This window comes from Thamnophis elegans, chromosome 5 (assembly GCF_009769535.1).
Source record: "Thamnophis elegans isolate rThaEle1 chromosome 5, rThaEle1.pri, whole genome shotgun sequence".
Classification (NCBI taxonomy): domain Eukaryota; kingdom Metazoa; phylum Chordata; class Lepidosauria; order Squamata; family Colubridae; genus Thamnophis; species Thamnophis elegans.
Window position 1 is genome coordinate 38823244 of NC_045545.1, and position 20825 is coordinate 38844068.

General features: G+C 45.9%; 1 protein-coding gene across 2 annotated transcripts in view; it reads right to left on the reverse strand.

Moving 5' to 3' along the window:
* Positions 1-20206, reverse strand: part of LOC116509775 (vitamin D3 hydroxylase-associated protein-like) — a 47911-nt gene extending 27705 nt beyond the window's left edge. Inside the window, exons 1-4 of one of the 2 annotated variants that reach the window (XM_032219080.1) lie at positions 20008-20206; positions 19323-19586; positions 12242-12355; positions 6305-6445 (exon numbers count right to left, since the gene is read on the reverse strand). In XM_032219080.1, coding sequence (XP_032074971.1) covers positions 6305-6445; positions 12242-12355; positions 19323-19532 — 465 coding nt within the window. In that variant the 5' untranslated portion in view covers positions 19533-19586; positions 20008-20206. Of the gene's footprint in view, positions 1-6304; positions 6446-12241; positions 12356-16260; positions 16382-19322; positions 19587-20007 lie in introns of those variants that run through there. The other variant, XM_032219081.1, reaches the window with a different exon arrangement.
* Positions 20207-20825: the final 619 nt, after the last annotated feature.

Genomic DNA, 20825 nt, shown 5'->3' on the forward strand with positions numbered 1-20825 from the left:
CCTGAATCGTCCCTTTTGTCTTAACTGTTTTTGCCTTCTAGAAGCTCTGCGCATGCGCGCACTGGGAACAGGCTCCCCCTGTTTCTCTGCCTTGCTGATGCCCGACTCTGGAGGCTCTAGAGGCAGCACATAACTCCCAGATTGCCTTGGCCTCCTCTCTGCCTCCTATGCAGAGCCCTCGTCCGAGCCTTCCCTGTTAAATCCCCTAAAAAGACGAGGCAGGAGGCGTCTGTGGTAAGTTAAACAAAACCGCTTTATTAACAGGCATTCACAAGCTATATACAAGTAGACCGGCAGCCTCTCCCTGCTTGACAGCTATTTATATGGAGCTGTCAAGCAGGGAGACCAATAGCTGAGCGTTTGACAGCCCGTGCACAGCAGGTCGTGCCTGATTGGTTCCGGCGTGCCTGGCTGTTGCCAAGCTGTCATTTGTAAGTCTGAGGACTTAGCATCTCTTCCCCCCCAGCGAGGGAGCATGCGTCAAAAGTGGCGCATGCGTACTCTTGCAGGTAGGCGGGCGGACGGCGGACATGCCCAGAACACCTCAGTTGAAGAGGCGGCACTGGAGGGGTAAGACGTCCCCGTAGTAGCTGCTCCCTGGAGGGAGTGGAGCTCCGGGTGACATTACTGCAGCCTAGCCCAGGAGGTGGAATCCTTGGAAAAGGTAGGCCGGGTGGAGGGGGTGTGGCTTGGGCTGGCGGGTTAGTTTGAACAGGCCAGTAGGCGGCCAGGGGATTGGGGAGGCCTGACAACGGAAGGCCTAACTGGGCAGAACGAGGGAGAGTGAGGGCGGATTGAGCTGCTGCAAAGGGGTGCTGAGTCCCGGCGCCCAGGCAGGGATGGCCTGACTCGGGGAAGGCCATTGATGGTGCATCTTGCGGAAACAGCGGCGGATCCGGGGCAGGCTGCAAGACGTCGGCGGCTGGCCTCTGCATGTCGGTTTGACTGGAGGCCTCTGGAGGGTGGGGGCGCCTCAGTTGATCCAGGTGGTGCCGCTATTCGCAGCCATTGGGTAGGCGGACCCTGTAGGAAATGGAACCGGTAACATCGGTGATGGTGGCAGGCACCCACTGGGGCTCCCCTGAGTAGTTCCGGGCCCATACCAGATCCCCCACAGCAAAAGAACGGGAGGGGTGCCCCAGGTTGCCAGGCTGAAGTCCTGAATAGAGGGGGTGTAGTCTATCCAGGGTGGTCCGCAGGTGCCGACCCATCAACAGCTCCGTGGGGCTTTGCCGCGTGAGGGGGCAAGGAGTGGAGTGCTGAGCCAGTAGGTAAGCATCCACCTTTGCCTGCCAGTTGCCACGGTCCAAACGGCCCAAAGCCTCCTTGGCCAAGCGGACCACCCTTTCTGCTCGGCCCTTGCTGGCCGGATGGTAAGGGGCGACCAGCGCATGGCGGATCCCTTGGGCAGCCAGGAAAGCCTGGAAGTCTGCGGAAGAGAATTGCGGGCTGTTGTCGGACACTACGATGTCCGGCAACCCGTGGGTGGAGAACAAGCGGCGCAAGGCGTGCACCGTACTCTCTGCGGTGGTGGAGCACATAAGCACCAACTCCACCCAGCGAGAGTAGGCATCAACAGCGACCAGGAATACCTGGCCGTGGAAGGGACCCGCAAAATCAAGGTGAAGGCAGGACCAGAGCCCACGCGGCACCTCCCACTCCCGAGAGGAGGCAGAGGGGGGAGGGGGGCAGGACACCTGGCAGGGCTCGCACCTCCCTACCCAGGCCTCGATGTCATCGTCCAGGCAGGGCTACCAGACATAACTCTGGGCCAGTGCTTTCATGCGCGCCACTCCAAGGTGGTCTGCATGGAGTCGCTGGAGGACCTGTTAGCGGAGGGCGGAAGGGATGACCACCCGGTCACCCCATATAAGGCAACCACAGTGGAGTGACAGCTCCAGCTGATGAGTTTTAAAGGGGCGGCACTCCGAAGAGACGCCCCCTGTAGGCCAGCCCCTCAGGACCCATGCCATGACCTGGGAGAGGACAGAGTCAGCTTGTGAGTGGGCGGCCACGTCAGTGGCAGTGAGAGGAAGGTCCAACTCGGCGATGGAGAGGACCAAAACACATGGGACCGGCTGGGGGTCAGAGCAGGGAAGGGGGCAGCAGCTGAGGGCATCAGCATGCCCTAGCTGCTTGTCCGGACGGTATCTCAGTGCGTAGGAATACGCTGCAAGAAACTCCGTGCAACGGGTCATCCTGGGAGACAGGATGGGGGGGTCGGCCTATCACCGGCCAAAAACCCAAGGAGTGGCTTATGGTCAGCGTAGAGGGTAAAGTGCCGACCATACTAGTAATTGTGGAACTTTTTAACCCTGGACACCGCAGCCAGAGCCTCCTTGTTGATCTGGCTGTAGTTCCTCTCGGCCGAGGAAAGTGTCCGGGAGTAAAAAGCAATGGGGGCCTCTGAGCCATTGGGCAGAACATGGCTCAGGACCGCCCCCAAACCCACAGGAGAGGCGTCACAGGCTAATGTCAGGGGCATCTTGTCGCTATACTGCACTAAGACTGCCTCTGATGTCAGCATGGCCTTGACAGCCACGAACGCATGCACTTTGCGGCTGCCCCATTGCCAGGCCGCGGATCGGTCGAGCAACCGATGCAGCGGCTCGGCTAGTGATGCCTTGTGAGGGAGAAACGGCGCGTAAAAATTTAAAAGGCCAAGGAATGCTTGCAGCTCCGCCTTGGAGGTTGGTGCAGGGGCGTTCTTGATGGCCGCAACTTTAGAGGGGGTGGGTGGATTCCCTGGGCGTCAATCATGAAGCCCAGGAATTCCACCCTAGGCACAGCAAAAGAACACTTGCTGAGCTTTAATTTGAGACCCGCGCCCCTGAAATGGTCGAGGACCTTCCGAAGTACTTCGATGAGCCCAAAACCGCTTCTGCACCACCAAAACCTGTAGGAAACAGCATTTCCCCCCGTACTCCACCCGCACCCCATAGCAGCCCAGGGTAGGAATATGAGTCCCCTGATAGTCTCTGAGCACGGTATCTGGGGGAGACAGCTGCATTTTGGGGACTCCCGGGCACAGGGAGGTGAAAGTGGCCCATGATAGGAGAGACCGGGAGGACCCCGAGTCCACCTCCATGAGGCAGGAGACCGTGACAGTGATTTTCTTCGTACCAGCCATGGCTTGGCTGACTGACACTGCAGGGGTGGCAGGAAGGTCTTCTCCCAAGGCATAGCAGTCGGCTCGGCGGGTCTGCTGGCGACTGGGCAGCTGGTTCCTGGGTGGTGCAGGTGGACCGTAGGCCAGTAGAGATGGGTCGGACTAAGTTGGAGGTGGCAGGGTGGCCCAGCAGACTTGGGCCAGGTGCTCTTTCTTGCCGCAATGGCGGCACATAGAAGCCTTGAAGAGGCAAGATGCTCGGGCATGATTGCCGCCGCAGCCGAGACAGGCAGCAGCCGCTGCAGCAGCTCGGGCTTGTGGAGGCTGTTGCCGCCAGGAAATGGCTCGGAGGCAGTCGACCTAGTCCTCGTAGATCGTATCTGGCAAGGGGGCCAGCTCATCTATCAGGCAGGTCGATTGCGGAGAAGGCAGAAGGCAGAGAGGCAGGGATGGTGATGCAGGCAAAGGAGACAGGTAGCTGGCCATCTCTATCGTTGACTGCTCCGAGAGTTCCGCAGCCCTAGCCTCGTTGACTCCCTGTGGCAAGGTGATGTCTGCCCTGGAGAGGAGGCACCGCTTGAGACGGATGTCCTTCACCCCGCAGACAAATTGTCTATCAAGTTGTCCTCCAGATCGGGGAATTCGCATTGCATGGCGGCAACCCGTAGCGACTGGAGGAACTGGCTGATAGATTCAGATTCTTTTTGAACACACCGGCAGAAGGCATACCAGCGTGTGATCTTAGAGGGAGTTGGGGCGTAGTGATTCTTTAGCCCTTCCATGAGCTCGTTCCAGCTAAGTTCGTAAATGGGTCGCAGGGCCGCGAAGGAGCAGGCCTTCCCAAACATCAAGCACTAAGGAAGAAGCTGCACTTCCGAGCCTGTGAATACCCCTGCCGGTTATTAGCGATAAGGAAGCATTCAAAACGCTCCAGGAAGGCGGCCCATGGTTCGCCGGCAGAACCAAACGGAGCGAACGGAAGCATTGTGGTCATAGCTAGATGCCGTTTAAACGATAGCAAGACGCGGTGAGAATTGTCCGGCAGTGCGGAGCACCTAACAGACTAAGCTTGCTTGCCTCTGTAGGTTGTGACTCAGAGCCAAGATCCCAGCAGCTCATTGCCAGTGTTAAATCCCCTAGAAAGACGAGGCAGGAGGCGTCTGTGGTAAGTTAAACACAACCACTTTATTAACAGGCATTCACAAGCTATATACAAGTAGACCGGCACCCCCTCCCTGCTTGACAGCTATTTATATGGAGCTGTCAAGCAGGGAGACCAATAGCCGCGTGTTTGACAGCCCACGCACAGCAGGTTGCGCCTGATTGGTTCTGGCGTGCCTGGCTGTTGCCGAGCTGTCATTCGTAAGTCCGAGGACTTAGCATTCCCCAGACTCCAGAATAGGCCATGTTCATCCCCAACCTCCTCAGTATCCTACTCTACAACCAATTCTGCAGGCCACCGGCAGAATACAACAAATCAATAGGAAATGCTATCAAATGTCAGTTTGATAAAAGTCTATGATATCTGGGCTGGATGTCCTCTAGATGAAAACAATAGAGTTTTATGTTTCTCATTGATGTGATCTAGCTATTTTCTGGATATTTGGAGCCCAGATAGGGTAGCTCTAGGATTCTTCCTTTCCTCTAAGCATAGCATTAACATGCCCTAATAACTGATTTTGTTCCCCTGACATATTGTCTTGATACAGGTAGTGTTCAACTTACAACCACAATGGAGCCCAAAATTTATGTTGCTAAGTGAAACATTTTTAAGTGAGTTGTGCCTGATTTTACAATGTTTCTTGACACAGTTGTTAAGTGAATCACTGCAGATGTTAAATTAGCAATATGGTTGTTGAGTGAATCTGGCTTCCCCATTAACTTTGCTCAGAAGTTCATAAAAGGTGAGCTCATGACCAGGGACACTGCAGATGTCAATAAATATCAGTCAGTTGCCAAGGATCTGATCATGTGACCATGGGGATTCTGCAACAGTTGTAAGTATGAAAAACCATAATAAGTCACTTTTTTCAGTGCCATTGTAACTTCAAATGGTCATTAAATGAACTGTTGTAGGTTGAAGACTACCTGTACTGTCTTCTGTTCATATCCAAAGCAGATTAAAGACATTTCAGTTTTTTCTGCCTCCTTCCAACATAATTTCTTGCTATGGTTATTATCTGACATTCTTCGTTGACCATTAAGAAGATAACCTGGTCAGGAGTATGGCGCTCCCGTGAGGCTTTTCATTTAAATGTAAAGACCATATTTTAGACATGGATTTAGTGCCCTTTTTAAAAAGTGTTAATCCTGTGCTACACAGAAGATCAATTTAACTAGGAAGAATAGCGGGTTCTGCCAATTGTGTGTTATTGTCCTACTAGAAGGTGATACTTGGTGAGAAGGGAAACAAAGGAGAAGAACCCACCAAGGAGATGCTCCCTCAATAGTGAAGTCTCCCCATTAAAAGACAATACCAGAAGTGGCGGAGAGCCTTGACATATTATTGTAACAAAGGAAGTTACTCTGAAAAAGATCTGAAATCTGAGAGATGGAAATCAAAACCTGATGGATGGACTGCAAATGAAAGTGACAAGTTCACCATGGTATTATCCAAGAACCATTACAAGCAGAGCTGTATTCAAGTATTTAACTTGACATGAGCAGAACTATATTAGGCTGGCTCTGTTAAATCTCTGGCAGTCCACTAAATATTCTGTTTTTCAGCATGAAGATCTACAAGAGATTTTTAACATGTATTGGTCCAAACATATGTTTTACAAGGCTCCTGGATCAGGAATACTGACCAAGCCAATGTTTCTCAATCTTGACAACTTGAAGCTATGTGGACTTCAACTCCCAGAGTTTCACAGTCAGTCGTGCTGACTGGGGTATCCTGGGAGTTGAAGTCCACACATCTCCAAGTTGCCAAAGCTGAGAAACACAATATTTCCTGCTCATAGGCCTTCTACAAGTACATGTAGCCTAAGATGCTTACAGAACCTCTGCCACTTTTTGTACTGAATGCATCAAGATGGAGAATGTAGTGAGGTATGCTGAGATGTTGAGGGGTGGACTTAATTCACTAATATTTTCCAGCCCAACTTTGCCAATCTCATTTGAGGGCCTAGAACTTAACCTCCTGAAGCATTGCCCTCCCCTACCCAATTGTTGATGAATAATTTCTAAAAGTACCTTGCAAGCAACATTTTCCTTGATGCTGACAGGGACCCCATAGAGTAACCCTTTCTCTCTCTTTTTAATTTCTTGGAGCTGTTCTTCACACTCTGGGAGGAAGTCTGTCACACAGTTGATCTCCCGGGTTACTGCTAAAGCCTGGGTGAAAAAAGAAGAAAAGCAGAAGAAGGAGGTGATCCAAGAATCATTCTGAATTTTTTAGTTGTTCAGAAAAGGAATTCTGTGAGAAATATACCTCCCCGCCCTGGCTGTACTTTGGTACAAGGCACGCAAATTAAAGAAGGAATGGACAACATACAGTTGGCAAGCTACACAATACAAATAACTCACCTTCATAATCCTGTCTTTTTTTGACAGACATGAAAAACTCAGCTATGTGATCTGGGCTGTAAACTGTAGAAAACGGTGGCATGAAAACAGCAGTATATATTTTATTTTAGGTTTAATGAAACAGCCCCTGCTAAAAAGGTTCCTCAGAAGTCCTGCCTTAATATATGTTTTGGAGCTTTCCACACTATGACTTTGCTCCAACCAGCTTTTTGCTGGTGTTTTCCTTCCTGGGGGGTCAGCTGGGCAGGAAGTCTGCCTGCGGGAGAAGGAGGACGACCTGCGATCCGGTTTCCTGGAAACCAAAGGCATCACCTTCCGTTTATTCTTGTTCTCAATCAAAACTGAGTCAAGGGCCTCCCCAAACAACTTGCCCCTTTAAAGCAAGCCAAGAAAAGGATGCAATATCCATCATTTAGTTTGTTTTGGGAAGGCAAGTAGAGGCTTAGACAAAGGAGAAAAAAAATAAGGCAGAGGGGAAAAAAATCCAACACTGCTGAAAGAAAGAAAAGATACATCAACCAGAATATAACAACAGCTAAAGTAGTGTTTTTCAATTTCAGCAACTTTGAAGATATGTGGACCTCAACTCCCAGAATTCCCCAGAGAGCCATTTTTGTCTAACATGGTCTAACCTGACTCTCCTGCAAAGTTTTTTTTTATTATTATTATAAATTTTTATTTTTATTACATAGGCAACACATACACACAGCAATAAAAAAACAAAAAACAAAAAAAAACATCACCACATACAGCATGTCGTTTGGTTACAGGTGTTTTAACATCCATATTCTCGAATAACATTTACCATCTCAGATTTTTCATCTAGTATAACTAAATACCTCACTTTCATTGTACAGTACAGGGCGGGGCATAACCTTTTCCTAGGGGGTCACAGCAACACTTGTAATAACAACACAAATAATTCATACACCATTCGAAAGCCCATCAAAAACTGAGTTTATTGACACGATTTAATAGTCAGTATGACCACCATTAGCCCTTCGAACAGCATTCAAACGAGGTGGATAAGAACACAACAAATCTTCAAACAGTTCCGTTCGATTTTCCAGATTTTTCAACACAGTTTCCAAATTCATTCTCAAAGTTTCAACCGAATATCGATTTTGACCTTGCTCCTGAATCATCAGAGCTTCCACTTCATCCTTAATTATGGCCCCAATGTTCTCTGCCGGATTGAGATCTGGCGAATTTCCCGGCCAGACGTCATTGCCCCAAAATTCGACATTGTTTTCCTTTAACAATTGCTGAGTCGCATTTGCACGCATGCAAGGAGCTTTGTCATGAAGAAAGACAGCCTCACCAACCACCAAGACATTGTCTGGATCACTGAGAAATGGAATGACATTCTCCAATAAAATTTTCTCACGGAAATAACTGCCATCCCAGGATTCCCCTTTATCCTTCAAAACCCAATGCAGTTTCTTGGCTGTGAAAATGACGAAAATCCCGATGCAAGTCGGATTGCGAACGATTTGTCGATATCGTTCATGTTTGGCGATGTCGTCGACGTCTTTAGCCCAAATTCGATCGTTCTGGAAATTCGGTTTTCTAATGGCATAAACGAAGAATTCGTCAGATGGCGCCAAATGAAGAAAATCTTCCTCGGTCCATTCAGACAACCAATCGCACAACCAAAGCCGATCTTGAACGTGTGTTTGAGTTTTCAATGGTTTGCAAATGACGTGGAATGGCTTCAAACCTTCTCGTTCTCGATATCGGCCGATTGTCCTTTGATCAACTCGTTTTCCACGAATTTGAAGGATTTCTTGGGCCACTTTTCGGTTTCCTTTTCGTTGTTTGCGACTGCCAGTTGCAATGATGGCTTTGCTTTCTTGGGACAGTTGCAGAGGACGCCCTTCTCCAAATTTTGTGAAACATTCTTGGGCTGTTTTGTTCCAATTATCAGTAACCCAATCCGGATGACGTTTCAATTTGTTTGCAATCCATTTTCGATTGATAAACGTCGCTCCAGCATCGCGAGCCTCTCGAAAGGCAATGCATTTTATTCTGTCAATGATCCTTTGTTCTTCCGAATCGAATTTTCCAGCCATTCTTAAAGCAAATTTAACATTTAATAGCTCATTCAATTCAGTTTTTTATGGGCTTTAAAATGAGGTGTCGCGGAAGTTGTAAACTGCTGTCGATCTTGCTGTGACCCCCTAGGAAAAGGTTATGCCCCGCCCTGTATATGTTCAATTACAATTAGTATTTTTTCCCAATAAATCATAATTCCCTTACATTCTTGATTATCTATTTGATAACAGTATACCTTTATATAATCCCCATGTGATAGAAATTTTTTTTTTACCAACCATTTATATTTGTATATCACTATTTTCAATTATGCATACCCGTATATACTCGAGTATAGGCCGACCCGAATATAAGCCGAGGCACCTAATTTTACCACAAAAAACTGGAAAAGTTATTGACTCGAGTATAAGCCTAGGGTGGGAAATGCAGCAGCTACCGATAAATTTCAAAAATAAAAATAGATACCAATAATGCCATTGCCCATTGAATAACATATACAGCCTGCCTGTGCCCATTAAATATACAGTAGCCATTGTAAAAATTTGGTCTGCATAACAAATTATTATCACACAATACCGGTGTATTCAATGAAATACTTCACTCACCTCATGATGCTGATGTCCCGCTGTGATGATGATGTCCCGCCTCCTATGACACACGGCACAGTGATTCCTATCATTGGATCACTGTACCAGAGGAGGTGGGACATCGCTATGTGGCTGCTTGCCATAACAAGGAGGAGGTGGGACATCGTTGCAGAGCGGCAGGAGGGGGAGGAAGGGGAATCGTAAGATAGCCCTGCATTACATTAGAACGTGAGGAGGGGGGATGGTGCGGTGCACGCTGCGCGGCAAACTGACACAGAGGGAGGGGAAACTCAGGGGCGCTGGGCCATTCACGAGCGTCACCCAGCGGCATGGCCCCGCCCCTTTTTCTCCTCCATTTCGGGCAAATTTTTCACTGACTCGAGTATAAGCCGAGGCGGCTTTTTTCAGCTCAAAAAGTGGGCTGAAAAACTAGGCTTATACTTGAGTATATACAGTAATTCCACCAATCAACTATCAGGTATGCTTATGTTCATTATTATCCTTGTACATCATACATTCAAACAGAAATCTTATTCCTTCATTTTTCAACAAAATATTCTAAATAGTTGCTACATATATATATATATATATATATATATATATATATATATATATATATATATATATATATATATATACACACACACACCAATTTTCAATTATTCCCTTATTAAAATTATTTATCAGCAATAAGATATCATTGTAATATGTTCTTGACGTTATACATTGTATCACCAATCCTCTATCAAGTATACATAAAATCATTATTATCCTTATCCTTTTTAAAGCAAAAAATTCTAAAGTATTCAATGCATAAATATATCAGTTTTTCATTGTATCGTTGTTAATTTATTTCACAGCATGATTGTGTTATCATTTAACTCCTTCAATTAAAGCATGAGTAAAACATTTTTCATTTCCAAGTTTTTCCCCCCAGCCACTGATAAAACAAGTCCCATATCTTATAAAATTGCTCGTCCTCTTAGTCTCTAATTTCAAGTGTCAATTTACTCATTTCAGCACAGTCCATTATTTTTCGAATAAGTTCTTCCTGTTTTGGTATTGTTTCATTTTTCCAGTTTTTTTGCAAATATGATTCTGGCTGCTGTTAACACATTTACAATCAGATATTTTAAGTCTTTGTTATAAATTTCTGGTATGATCCCCAATAAAAAGACCTCTGGTTTAAAGTCTATTTGTTTGTGTGTTATTTTCTCCAACCACATGTGGATTTTAGTCCTGCAAAGTTTAGTTTTGGATGCTGCACATTTTTAATTTTTTCCTTATGTTTTATCTCAACTTTTTATATACCATTTTTATAACAGATGTATAATTTTATATCCTAATGTCCTTAATGTCTTTGTGCACTGTCCAGAATAATCAATACGCTAGGTAATATAAATATAATAAATAAATTCCCGGCATCCAATACATTCAAGTATCTTTTTGGTGCACTTATATCCATACTGTCCACCTGCCAAGCAGGCAATTGCATTCATTCAGTCCTTGATCATCTTTCTAGAAGTCTCAAAGTCACACTGTTTCAAAAATGGAATTCCCTTGTAACTTAGCTGGTGGGAGTTGTAATAAATCTTCCACAGCTGAAAATAACTCCATGGATCACATAAATCAAAGGCCCAAGGCCCTAGATTCAAGGGGCTAGGAAAAGGATGAAAGTTCCTCTTAACTCTTGAATTGCTGGATGAAATTTGCTTAATTGGGTACTGGCTGCACAACTGGAGAGGGATTTGAAACTGAATTGGGCTGAGCTTCATTTATAATGTCTGGGTATGAGTGTGGACAAACAAATGCATATGCAAAATGTTGCGGAAATGAATGTAATATTATAAGCTATTAGCTTAGCCAGCTTTCCCTCAGTACTTGTAAATAAAAAAAACTGGCTTTTACATCAGGAGTCCCCAACCTTTTGGACCACTAAATTCATGCCTAATGACTGGGTGGGTGGGTGCCTAGGTGGGTGTGATCAATTTGATGTCGCTCACATCAAGCAACACCTCTCTGGCCTCTACTCGCCCCTTCCCTCCCAGCCACTTCTCACCCACCCAGGCTCCTTAGGGCCCCAACAGAAAGCAGTTGCTGGAGCTAAGCAGCCACCATGAGAAAGAGTTGGCAAAATAGCTGGCTCAGTTCAAATGGATCTGACCGAGAAGGAGGCTCAGCAGAAGCACCTCACTGAGGACTACAAGCATAGGCTTTTCAAGCAGAGGGAAGACCAGTTGGAGTGCAAGGCCAGGTACCGGCGCCTGGAGGCTCAGTGGGCTGAGATGGTCAGCCAGTTCCAGGCCATAATACAGTCCCACTGGAATGAGGCCCTCCAGCTCTTTGCCACCAGTGCAGAGGGGATTGATTCTGTTTCCATGGAAAGTCATCTCTGGAGGTTGATGCTGTTTTTATGATAGAAGGTCTTACAAAATACGCACGAAGGTTGAGGGTCAGGTGTGGGTTTACAAAAGTCAAGAGCACCAGGCTTCCTGTTTCTCAACAGTTCTCTTGAGGAACTGATGATGCCGTGTGTTTTTTCACAAGGGACAAAGTAACTCCTCTGTTTCCTTTGCAGATTAACTCCCAGTATAGATTGACTTAAAGACTTGGCTTGGTTGAACTCCTCATTTTCTCCTAGTGGGACAAAAGAAGATATAATCTTCTGTCCACCATTTATGCGTTCTGAATCCATTAAAGCATCATCACAGCAATCAGCTGTCCTATGTCAGATCTTTAAACTGATTGCTTCTAGCTATCACCCTCTACTTCAGATTATAGAAACAGGGAAAGGCACAGAGTTAGAAAGGATTTTAGTTTTTTAACTTTTGCCCAAATCAGTAACCATATTTATGGTGTGAAATGTCAATGGTTTATATTGACGTTTGCAAAATAGGAAAGCAGGTTTTGCATAAAGAATGCACATCCATATTGGAATTTTAACATTCAAAGTCAACCTTACCTTTTCCATATAGATGTATAGAACACTTTCTGGAGACAGGGAGCCATCTTTTAACTTTGCAGTTAGTTCCACAAGAGAAAGAGACAGGATTGGAGCAGCCTTTATTCCTGGGTTCTGCCACAAGGAACAAACATACTGTTGACATATTATTGCAAAATGGATATCTGTTAGATGATTCTTAAATTACATTCTGGGATTATTGATGATGCATGGAGGTGCAGCATCTGGCCGGTCACCCACATTCCCCAACCATAATCTCCACATTCCCTACCCATAAACCACACAATCACTGCCAATCAACTGGCCAGAGCTATTCAATCTTCTGGATGCACTGCAAGTTAACTGGCCTGCAAAAATTGTTCAGTGGTTGAAAACTGGTCTGTTGAAGCATAAAAGTAGCCTAGTAAATGCTAAAATTTTAAAAATGTACAAGAGTCAGCAGTTGTTATTAGGACATAGATTATATTAAAATGGAAGCAGTCAATGAATAGTTAATTTTGATTTCTCCCCCTACAAAATGTATTTTAAAAATCTTTTAAAATGGAGGAAATGGGAAGGCACATAAAATTGCAACAATAGTGATTATCTTATTTGCTGAAAAATGTGAACTCTCACCCTCTTAAAAATAAAATGTAGGAGGAGAATGTTTAATTGGATGGTTCACATATTTCCTAAATGTTTATTGTGTGGTCCCCAATAGCAGAGAGTTGAAAAAACATTTTGTTCAATCATTTGTTTTTGTTTTTTCAATCTACCTATTTTGAGGCTAGCTACAGCAACATTGGGCAAGTTAAAATTTTAAAAGTTAACTTTAAACAAATAGATTTTAGATCAGGATATTCCACCCTGGATTAATGTGCAATTTTGCACCATTTAGTTAAGGTGACCAGACGCATTTGGCGGGACAGGCACATTTCTTCATAATTTTTCCCGCATTCCGGGCCATTGTCAAAAGATCCCGCTTTAATTTTGGCGCCTTCTTTGATCTGCTGCCGCTCACATGGGTGGGGTAGTGTAGAGAGTGAGCGAGCAGATGGGTGGGGAGCGAGTGAGCTGCTCATTCGTTCCCCCGCCCATCCACTGCCGCTCGCATGGGCGGGGTAGTGTAGCGAGTGAGTGGGCAGATGAGTGGGGGAGCGGCTTGCCTTTCCAGCCCCACTTCCACCCGGACAAGCCATGGGAAAGCCTCCGCCTCTCCGAAAAGAGCCACCTGTGTGTGTGGCCCTCGGCAGGGTCTGGAAGCGGAGCCTTTCCCCAAAGCATCCCTTGCGCACTTCGGGGGCCGGCGGGCGAGGCGAGCGCAGCAGCCGGAGACTCCCCCGCGGGACCACTGTTCCCTCTAAGGCAAGAAAACACCGCGCAGCACTTTTCAACTCCCGCGCAGCCGCAGTGATTTGTTTTGATGAGCACGGGGCGACCGGACTGACGGTAAGCCCCCGCAACCACCGGACTAACTGCTGCTGCCTCCTCCTCCTCTAACAGCACCGCCGGATTTGCTGCCCGGCGCTGCAGCTGAGGTGAAGCCAGCAAAGTTCCCGCCGTGCTTTTGAGGAGCCTTGAGGCCACGGGAGCCAGTAGGAAGGCGGCGGAGGGGCGGGAGCAGGAAAAAAGGACCAATGGCTCCTCAAAAGCATGGCAGCGGAGGAGGGGGCAGGGCAGGGGTAATGCGGTGCCCATCTCAGGTGCTCTGAGCAGAGGGGGAGCTGCCCCCTCTGCCAGCGCTGGGCAGCAAAGCTTAACATCTCAGCGCTGAGATGTGAAGCTTTGCTGCCCAGCGCTGGCAGAGGGCGCGGCTTCCCTTCTGCTCAGAGCACCTGAACTGGGCACCGCGTTACCCCCACCCTGCCTACTCAGACCAGCTGAGCCTCCCTGGACGTCGCAGCAGCAGCAGCCCCAAGTGCGCCGATCTCGGCGTTTTTCGCATCGGGGCGTGCTGCAAGGAGAGGGAGTGAGTGAAGACCTTTTCTAGCTGGTGCAAAGGACTTCCCAAGACTTGCTTTACAGCAATCCAGACTCACTCCCTCCCTCTTGCAGCCCACCCCATTTGCTGCCCAGCGCTTGCAGAGGGGGCGGCTCCCCCTCTGCTCGGAGCACCTGAGCTGGGCACCGCGTCACCCCTGCCCTGCCCCCTCCTCCTCCGCAATGCTTTTGAGGAGCCATCGGGCCTTTTTTCCTGCTCCCACCCCTCCTCTGCCTTCCAACTGGCTCCCGTGGCCTCAAGCAACATGGCGTTTCCCCGGAGCGCTTGGGCTCCTTCTCTGGGCAGAGTTGGAGCCTCTCCTCCTCCTCTCAACGGAGGGGTGCTCTAAAACAAAAAAAAAAGGAGCCAAGGAGATGTGAAGGAAAGCTCCGGGCGAGAAAGCGGCTATGAAAGCTCCATTGAGCCCCGCATGTGCATTTGTTTATTATTTGCTTGGGGATCCGGATCCGGGCCACCTGTTCCTCCGGGGGCAGCCCAAGACTTTGAGCGGCGAGCGGAGCTTTCTCCCAAAACGGCGCTGCTGCTCCCCTTTGGCACTTCGCTCTGGGAGAAAAATGCAGTGCGACAGACTTTCCAGCGCGGATCAGAAGCTGATCTGGGAGAGCTGGCAGAAAGTGAGCAACAGCCCCCTGGAGCACGGCGTCATCCTGTTCACCAGGTAGGGCAAGATAGGTTGCCAGATCAGAGGGCGCAGGTGAGAACTCTTGAACGAGAGAGAGAGGGGTGGAGTGGGGTGGGGGTTGTGGTCGCCTAGTCAAGTTTGAGGCTGGGTGTTTTAAACATCGGAAGTAGCCCACCATCCTCAGCGAACTTAATTCAAAGCTCCCTCCACCAGGAATGTACCCTCGTGGATTGACCAGCCGCTGACTTGGGGGTAAAGCCTTGGTTTCCTTCCCATTTCCCTTCTTTAACCTAACCCCTCCCTCCCCCACCTCTAAATGCCTTTTCAGGGCATCTGCTCCCTGCTCAGTGCCAATCCAGACTCCCTCCCTCCCTCCCTCTTGCAGCCCGCCTCATTTGCGCCGGCTAGAAAGGTCTAGAAAGGTCTAGAAAGGCTAGAAAGGTCTTCACTCACTCACTCTTCTTGCAGCACGCCCCAATGCGAAAAACGCCGATCTCGGCGTTTTTCACATTGGGGCTGCTGCTGCTGCGACGTCCAGGGAGGCTCAGCTGGTCTGAGTAACATGAGGGATTGCCCTCATGTTACTAGTCTTCCTGGATGCGCTCTTTTGTTCAGCCTGTAATTAAGATTCTTTGTTATGTCTTAGTCTTAGAAGATCACCTGGTTAAAAAGAAGGAAGAGGCTCTCCTGGTCCGGAGCCCATCTGCATGTTGAAAACTCCTCTACATTTAGTTGAAAACTCCTCTAGCCCTACCAAAGGAATACTTTCTGTTTCAATTCTTCATGAGAGACTATAGAGGAAATTAGCCATCAATTAGCTATTGATTCTCATCTTCTTTGGTTCATAACCATATTACATTAAAATACTACAATGCACATAGAGGATGTTGTAATGGTGATTTAACCACTGTCCTCCTTATCTTCAAAGGAGTCAAACAGAGCTATATTCTTGCTCCTTATTGTTCAACTTCTATATAAATGATGTTGTTGATACAGAAATAAATGTCTAGTACAGTTAACCTTTTTCGAAAGATAGTAGATCCTTAATGGTGAGTAAGATGACAGGGGACGATTAAAATCTTCATTTTGATATTCCAATTTATTACTTTTTTATTTTTTTTGCAAAACTTCAATTAACTGTTTTCCCAACTTTCATTCAATTATGTTCAATTTTCAGAGACTACCTGGACACGTTCCTGCAGTTTTATTGGAAAGGTTTTTCAGAAGTGTTTTGCCAGTGCCTGCTTTTCAGACTGAGAGAAAGGAACTTGCCAAGGTCACCCAGCTGGCTTTGTGCCTAAGGTGGGAGTAGAACTCCTGGTTTCTAGCCTGATGCCTTAACCACTCCTTAATACTCCAATCTAGCTATCCTTGGTTAAGATCGTATTTCAATACATTAATGAATTATGTACATACACTGTCATAAAGAGGAGTTTTTAAACAGCTTTGTTTCATAACTAATTATTCATCTTGACACAGCAAGGCAAAGATCCAGTTTTGCCTCCATTAGATCTCTGATTTCAGTGCTTCAGCTCTCCTGCCAAAAAATGAGGTCAAGGGAAGGTAGGTTGGAAAATGTATTTCTACATGTCATGCAATTGCTGCGCCCAGTCTATTTAAAAACAGACCCAGTCAGGTTTTTTTCCCCATTTCTTGTGCAGTATATGGCTCAACCATTACTCAACCATTTATTTAACTTTATGATGATATCAGAGGTGGTATTCAGCAGGTTCTGACCAGTTCTGGAGAACCAGTAGCGGAAATTTTGAGTATAACTTGTAAATACCACCTCTGACTGGCCCTGCCCCCCATCTATTCTTTGCTATTCCCCCATCTATTCTTTGCCTCCCAGCTAATCAGGAGGAAAGGGGAATAGTCATAGTCATAGTCACTTTATTTGTATGCCGCCCTTTTCCCTGGGGAGACTCAGGGCGGCTCACAGTTCAAAAGGGGGGGGGAGAACAAACAATATACAACATAAAGACACTACATCATTTAAGAACACAACAGTCATACAATTCGAGTGGGGTTAGAGTCTTTAACCCCAGGCCAGCCGGGACAGCCAGATTTTAAGGGCGGCGCGGAAGGTCTGGAGGGTGGTGAGGGTACGAATCTCCATGGGGAGTTCGTTCCAGAGGGTCGGAGCAGCCACCGAGAAGGCTCTCCTCCGGGTAGTTGCCAGTCTACACTGGCTGGCTGATGGAATTCGGAGGAGGCCTAATCTATGCGATCTTATCGGTCTAGTGGAGGTAATTGGCAGTAGGCGGTCTCTCAAGTACCCAGATCCAATACCATGAATGGCTTTGTAGGTGACAAGTAGCACCTTGAAGCGCACCCGGAGATCAACAGGCAGCCAGTGCAGCTCACGGAGGATAGGTGTTACGTGGGTGAAACGAGGTGCACCCACGATCGCTCGCGCGGCCGCATTCTGGACTAGCTGAAGTCACCGAATACTCTTCAAGGGCAGCCCCATGTAGAGCACATTGCAGTACTCCAGCCTAGAGGTCACAAGGGCACGAGTGACTGTTGTGAGGGCCTCCCGGTTCAGGTAGGGACACAACTGGTGCACCAGGCGAACCTGGGCAAATGTCCCCCTGGTCACAGCTGACAAATGATGTTCAAAAGTCAGCTGTGGGTCCAGGAGGACTCCCAAGTTGCGAACCCTATCTGAGGGGGAATTTTGCAATGTGCTTCTGGAGTGGAGAGGGAATGGATATTTTACAATATCGTTCCCCTGCCATGTCCATCAAGCCACACAATGCCCACCAAGCCATGCCCACAGAACTGGTAGTAAAAAAAATTTGAATCCCACCACTAGATAACACATACAACATTGATAGTACTTTTGTTCCACTGTTGTTATCGGGGTTGATACTTGAGGCTTAGGGCTGAATCCAGGGTGAGTATAGACAGAGGGGAAGGATGCTAGGAGCTTGGAACAGGTCCCTGGGAAGGAGCCAAGGTAAGAGATGACCTCACAAATCTAAGTTGAAAGTTATTGTTCTCCCAGCTAAAGATGGCAAGTAAGCAAACAGTCTATTCACAAGAAAGTGTGCTTTCAACTTGTTATACTCAGTAGTTCCCCAACAGTAATGGTATGTTGGAATGACCTCAGGAGATAGAAGAAAGGACTTGTCCAAGTTTCTTGAATTTTAATGGCAAATTGCTCCAATGTGCAATGTGCTGTGCAAGGACAATGTGCTCCAACAATGGAGATTTTAAAGAAGAGATTGCACAACCATTTGTCTGAAATGGTATAGAGCTTGAGCAGAGGGTTGGACTATAAGACCTCTAAGGTCTCTGTTATTCTATTATTTTCCAACTTGCAAGATTTTTGTCAGCCTTATGAGGTAGTCCAAGCATGAAGCACATCTAGAAGTACCAGCTCCAAATCTATTATAAAGTTATATTAACATAATCTTGCAAGCATACTTGCAAGTATAAAAGCACACTCCTTCTCCTTTACAATTCAAAAAGATATTGTCTAGTTTGTGACTCTTCCTTCCATCTCCCAAGGCTATTTCCACATGCCATTATACCAAATGGGATTCACTGGTAATGCATAGCATTGGAATCCAGGCACAATGATGTACCAAACCTTCTTTTCTGTAACCATATAAATTTCTTAAGATAGCAAAATTCTTGTTTCTACTGAAACACAATGAAGGGAGCAAGAGTTCTTTCCAAACTAGGGATAATTCTATTAACAGATTAACAGAGTCTATATTGTATTGCAGAATGAAGGATGCACAAAGAGCATTGAAAGTCCTAACTCAGCATGCTATTCTCTTTCTGTCTCTCTGTCTCTGTCTCTGTCTCTGTCTCTCTCTCTCTCTCTCTCTCTCTCTCACACACACACACACACACACACACACACACACAATTTTGTGCAAGAAGAAAGACAAGAGGTTTGCTCTTTGTACCTAATAATAATCCTGGCATGTGTTAACAGTCACTAGTCAAATGTTAAGCTCAAATATCCACTGGTTTTATTGTGGATGATTTATTACCACCTGCTAAAAAGTGAGTAGAGACAGCTGCATTAAGAAGATAGCTTAAATGCCAGAAGAGAAGGCAAAAGAAATCTTATGCCTTCTCCTGCCTCCCTCATGACACAAAGTATGTATGAACATTAAGAGGCTTCTAATGTTAAATAGGAAACACAGAGCAATAGGAACCTTAGCCAAAAGATATGGAAAAGAAATTAACTATAGCACTATATAAAATACAAACCATTACTTTCAAAGATGAAAATAACTACCTTAAATATGAAATAGATATTGGCAAGCAAGGCACCATTATCACCATTATATAGTATAAAATGCATGTTCGTATTTGCTCAAGCAAGAGAGAAACCATAATCAAAGATTGTGGGCCAGTGAAATATTTTTGCATATAAATCTGTCTCAGTCATTTTCTAAAATTAGGAAAAAGGACATCTGATTTTTTTTTATAAAAAAAATCAAATGCCATAATACCTGCTGTTTAAACTGCTTTGCTGCTTTCTCCATTCGCTGAAACCCATGTTCTCGCTTGGTCTTGAATTCATCAAGTTTCTTCTGGACCCGTATCTGGTTCATCCATTTGAACATCAGAATGGCAGCAGCTGAGCCACAAAGCAAGCCTGAGACAAGGCGCCTGTCAACCTCAGCCTCTGGAAAGAGCTCCTTAACCTTGCCCAAAGCCATAGTGTGAGATTTTTCTCACCCTTCAGAATCCGAAAAGCTGCTAAGACTGTGGAGCTAATGGAAAAGACAGAAGAAGGAAGTGGGTGGTGATTCTTAAGCCCACCCAGACGCTGTCAAGTCCAAGAAACTGACAGATAGATCCCTGTCTAATAAGGAATGAGGAATTTCCAGAAAAGTATCCCTGTAAAAGAACCTTTCAAGTGACAATTGTTGACAGCCATCACAACATTCCAATATACTATACAACATGTCACTTTAGCAATATAAGATGATCCACCTGTTCCATTCTATATTCCACCAAATGTTACTGCATCCATCCATCCATACAGAATGGATAGAAAGAAAAAATTCCACCCAGATGCTATGAAATTTGGTTTTCTTTTGTTATCTAGTCTAGGTATGTTTTCAAAGACTAGATATTGCTGATGACAAAGGATAGACTATGCAGCAGACTCAACAATAAAAAAACTCTTACCATGAACTTTAGGCCTCTTTCATTTCTAAAATATACTGTAACTGTGATGTTATTTCTGTTTAACAGATTTGCTTCTCTGTGCTGAAATCTATACTAACTATTCCACTGCATACCCACTATTATCATCTAAGGCAGTGGTTCCCAAACTTGGCAACTTTAAGACTTGTGGACTTCAACTCAGAAAATTGGAAAATTCTGGGAGTTGAAGTCCACAAGTCTTAAAGTTGCCAAGTTTGGGAACCACTGATCTAAGGGATGGCATACCAATATTTCAAAATCTGAATGTATAAACAGAATCTAAAAAAAAACAAGGTCATGTTGGCTATTTGAGGAACACACACACACACACACAGTGTAAACAGATATGCAGTCCTCAGGATGATTGGGCAACTAGATTTTTTTTTTTAGTCCTTGTTTGTTGCAAATGCTTATGTTCTTTCTTCAGTTTGCCTTTCTGGACATCTAACTTGCCTCTGGAAGAACTTGGAAACAGCCAGCGTATCTGTGGCTGTTAATCTCAATCGACTTCATCCAAATCCACTTTATATTTTATTTTTGCCACCCCTCATTCCAATCACCAATTGTCATGTTTCCAGCTTTGTTTGATGATTCCACCCACTACTTGTTCTATCACTCAAAAAAGGAAATGTTTGTTTCTTTTAAATCTTAGACCTTCTTAGCTTTCTTAGACCTTCTCCATGTATCAGGTTACAATGCCGTTCTTTAAAAAGAGAAGAAAATCATTGCTACTTGCTAGAAACAATTCCAATTAAAGTTAATGGGACATCCTAATATGCATATGAAGGATTGTACCACCA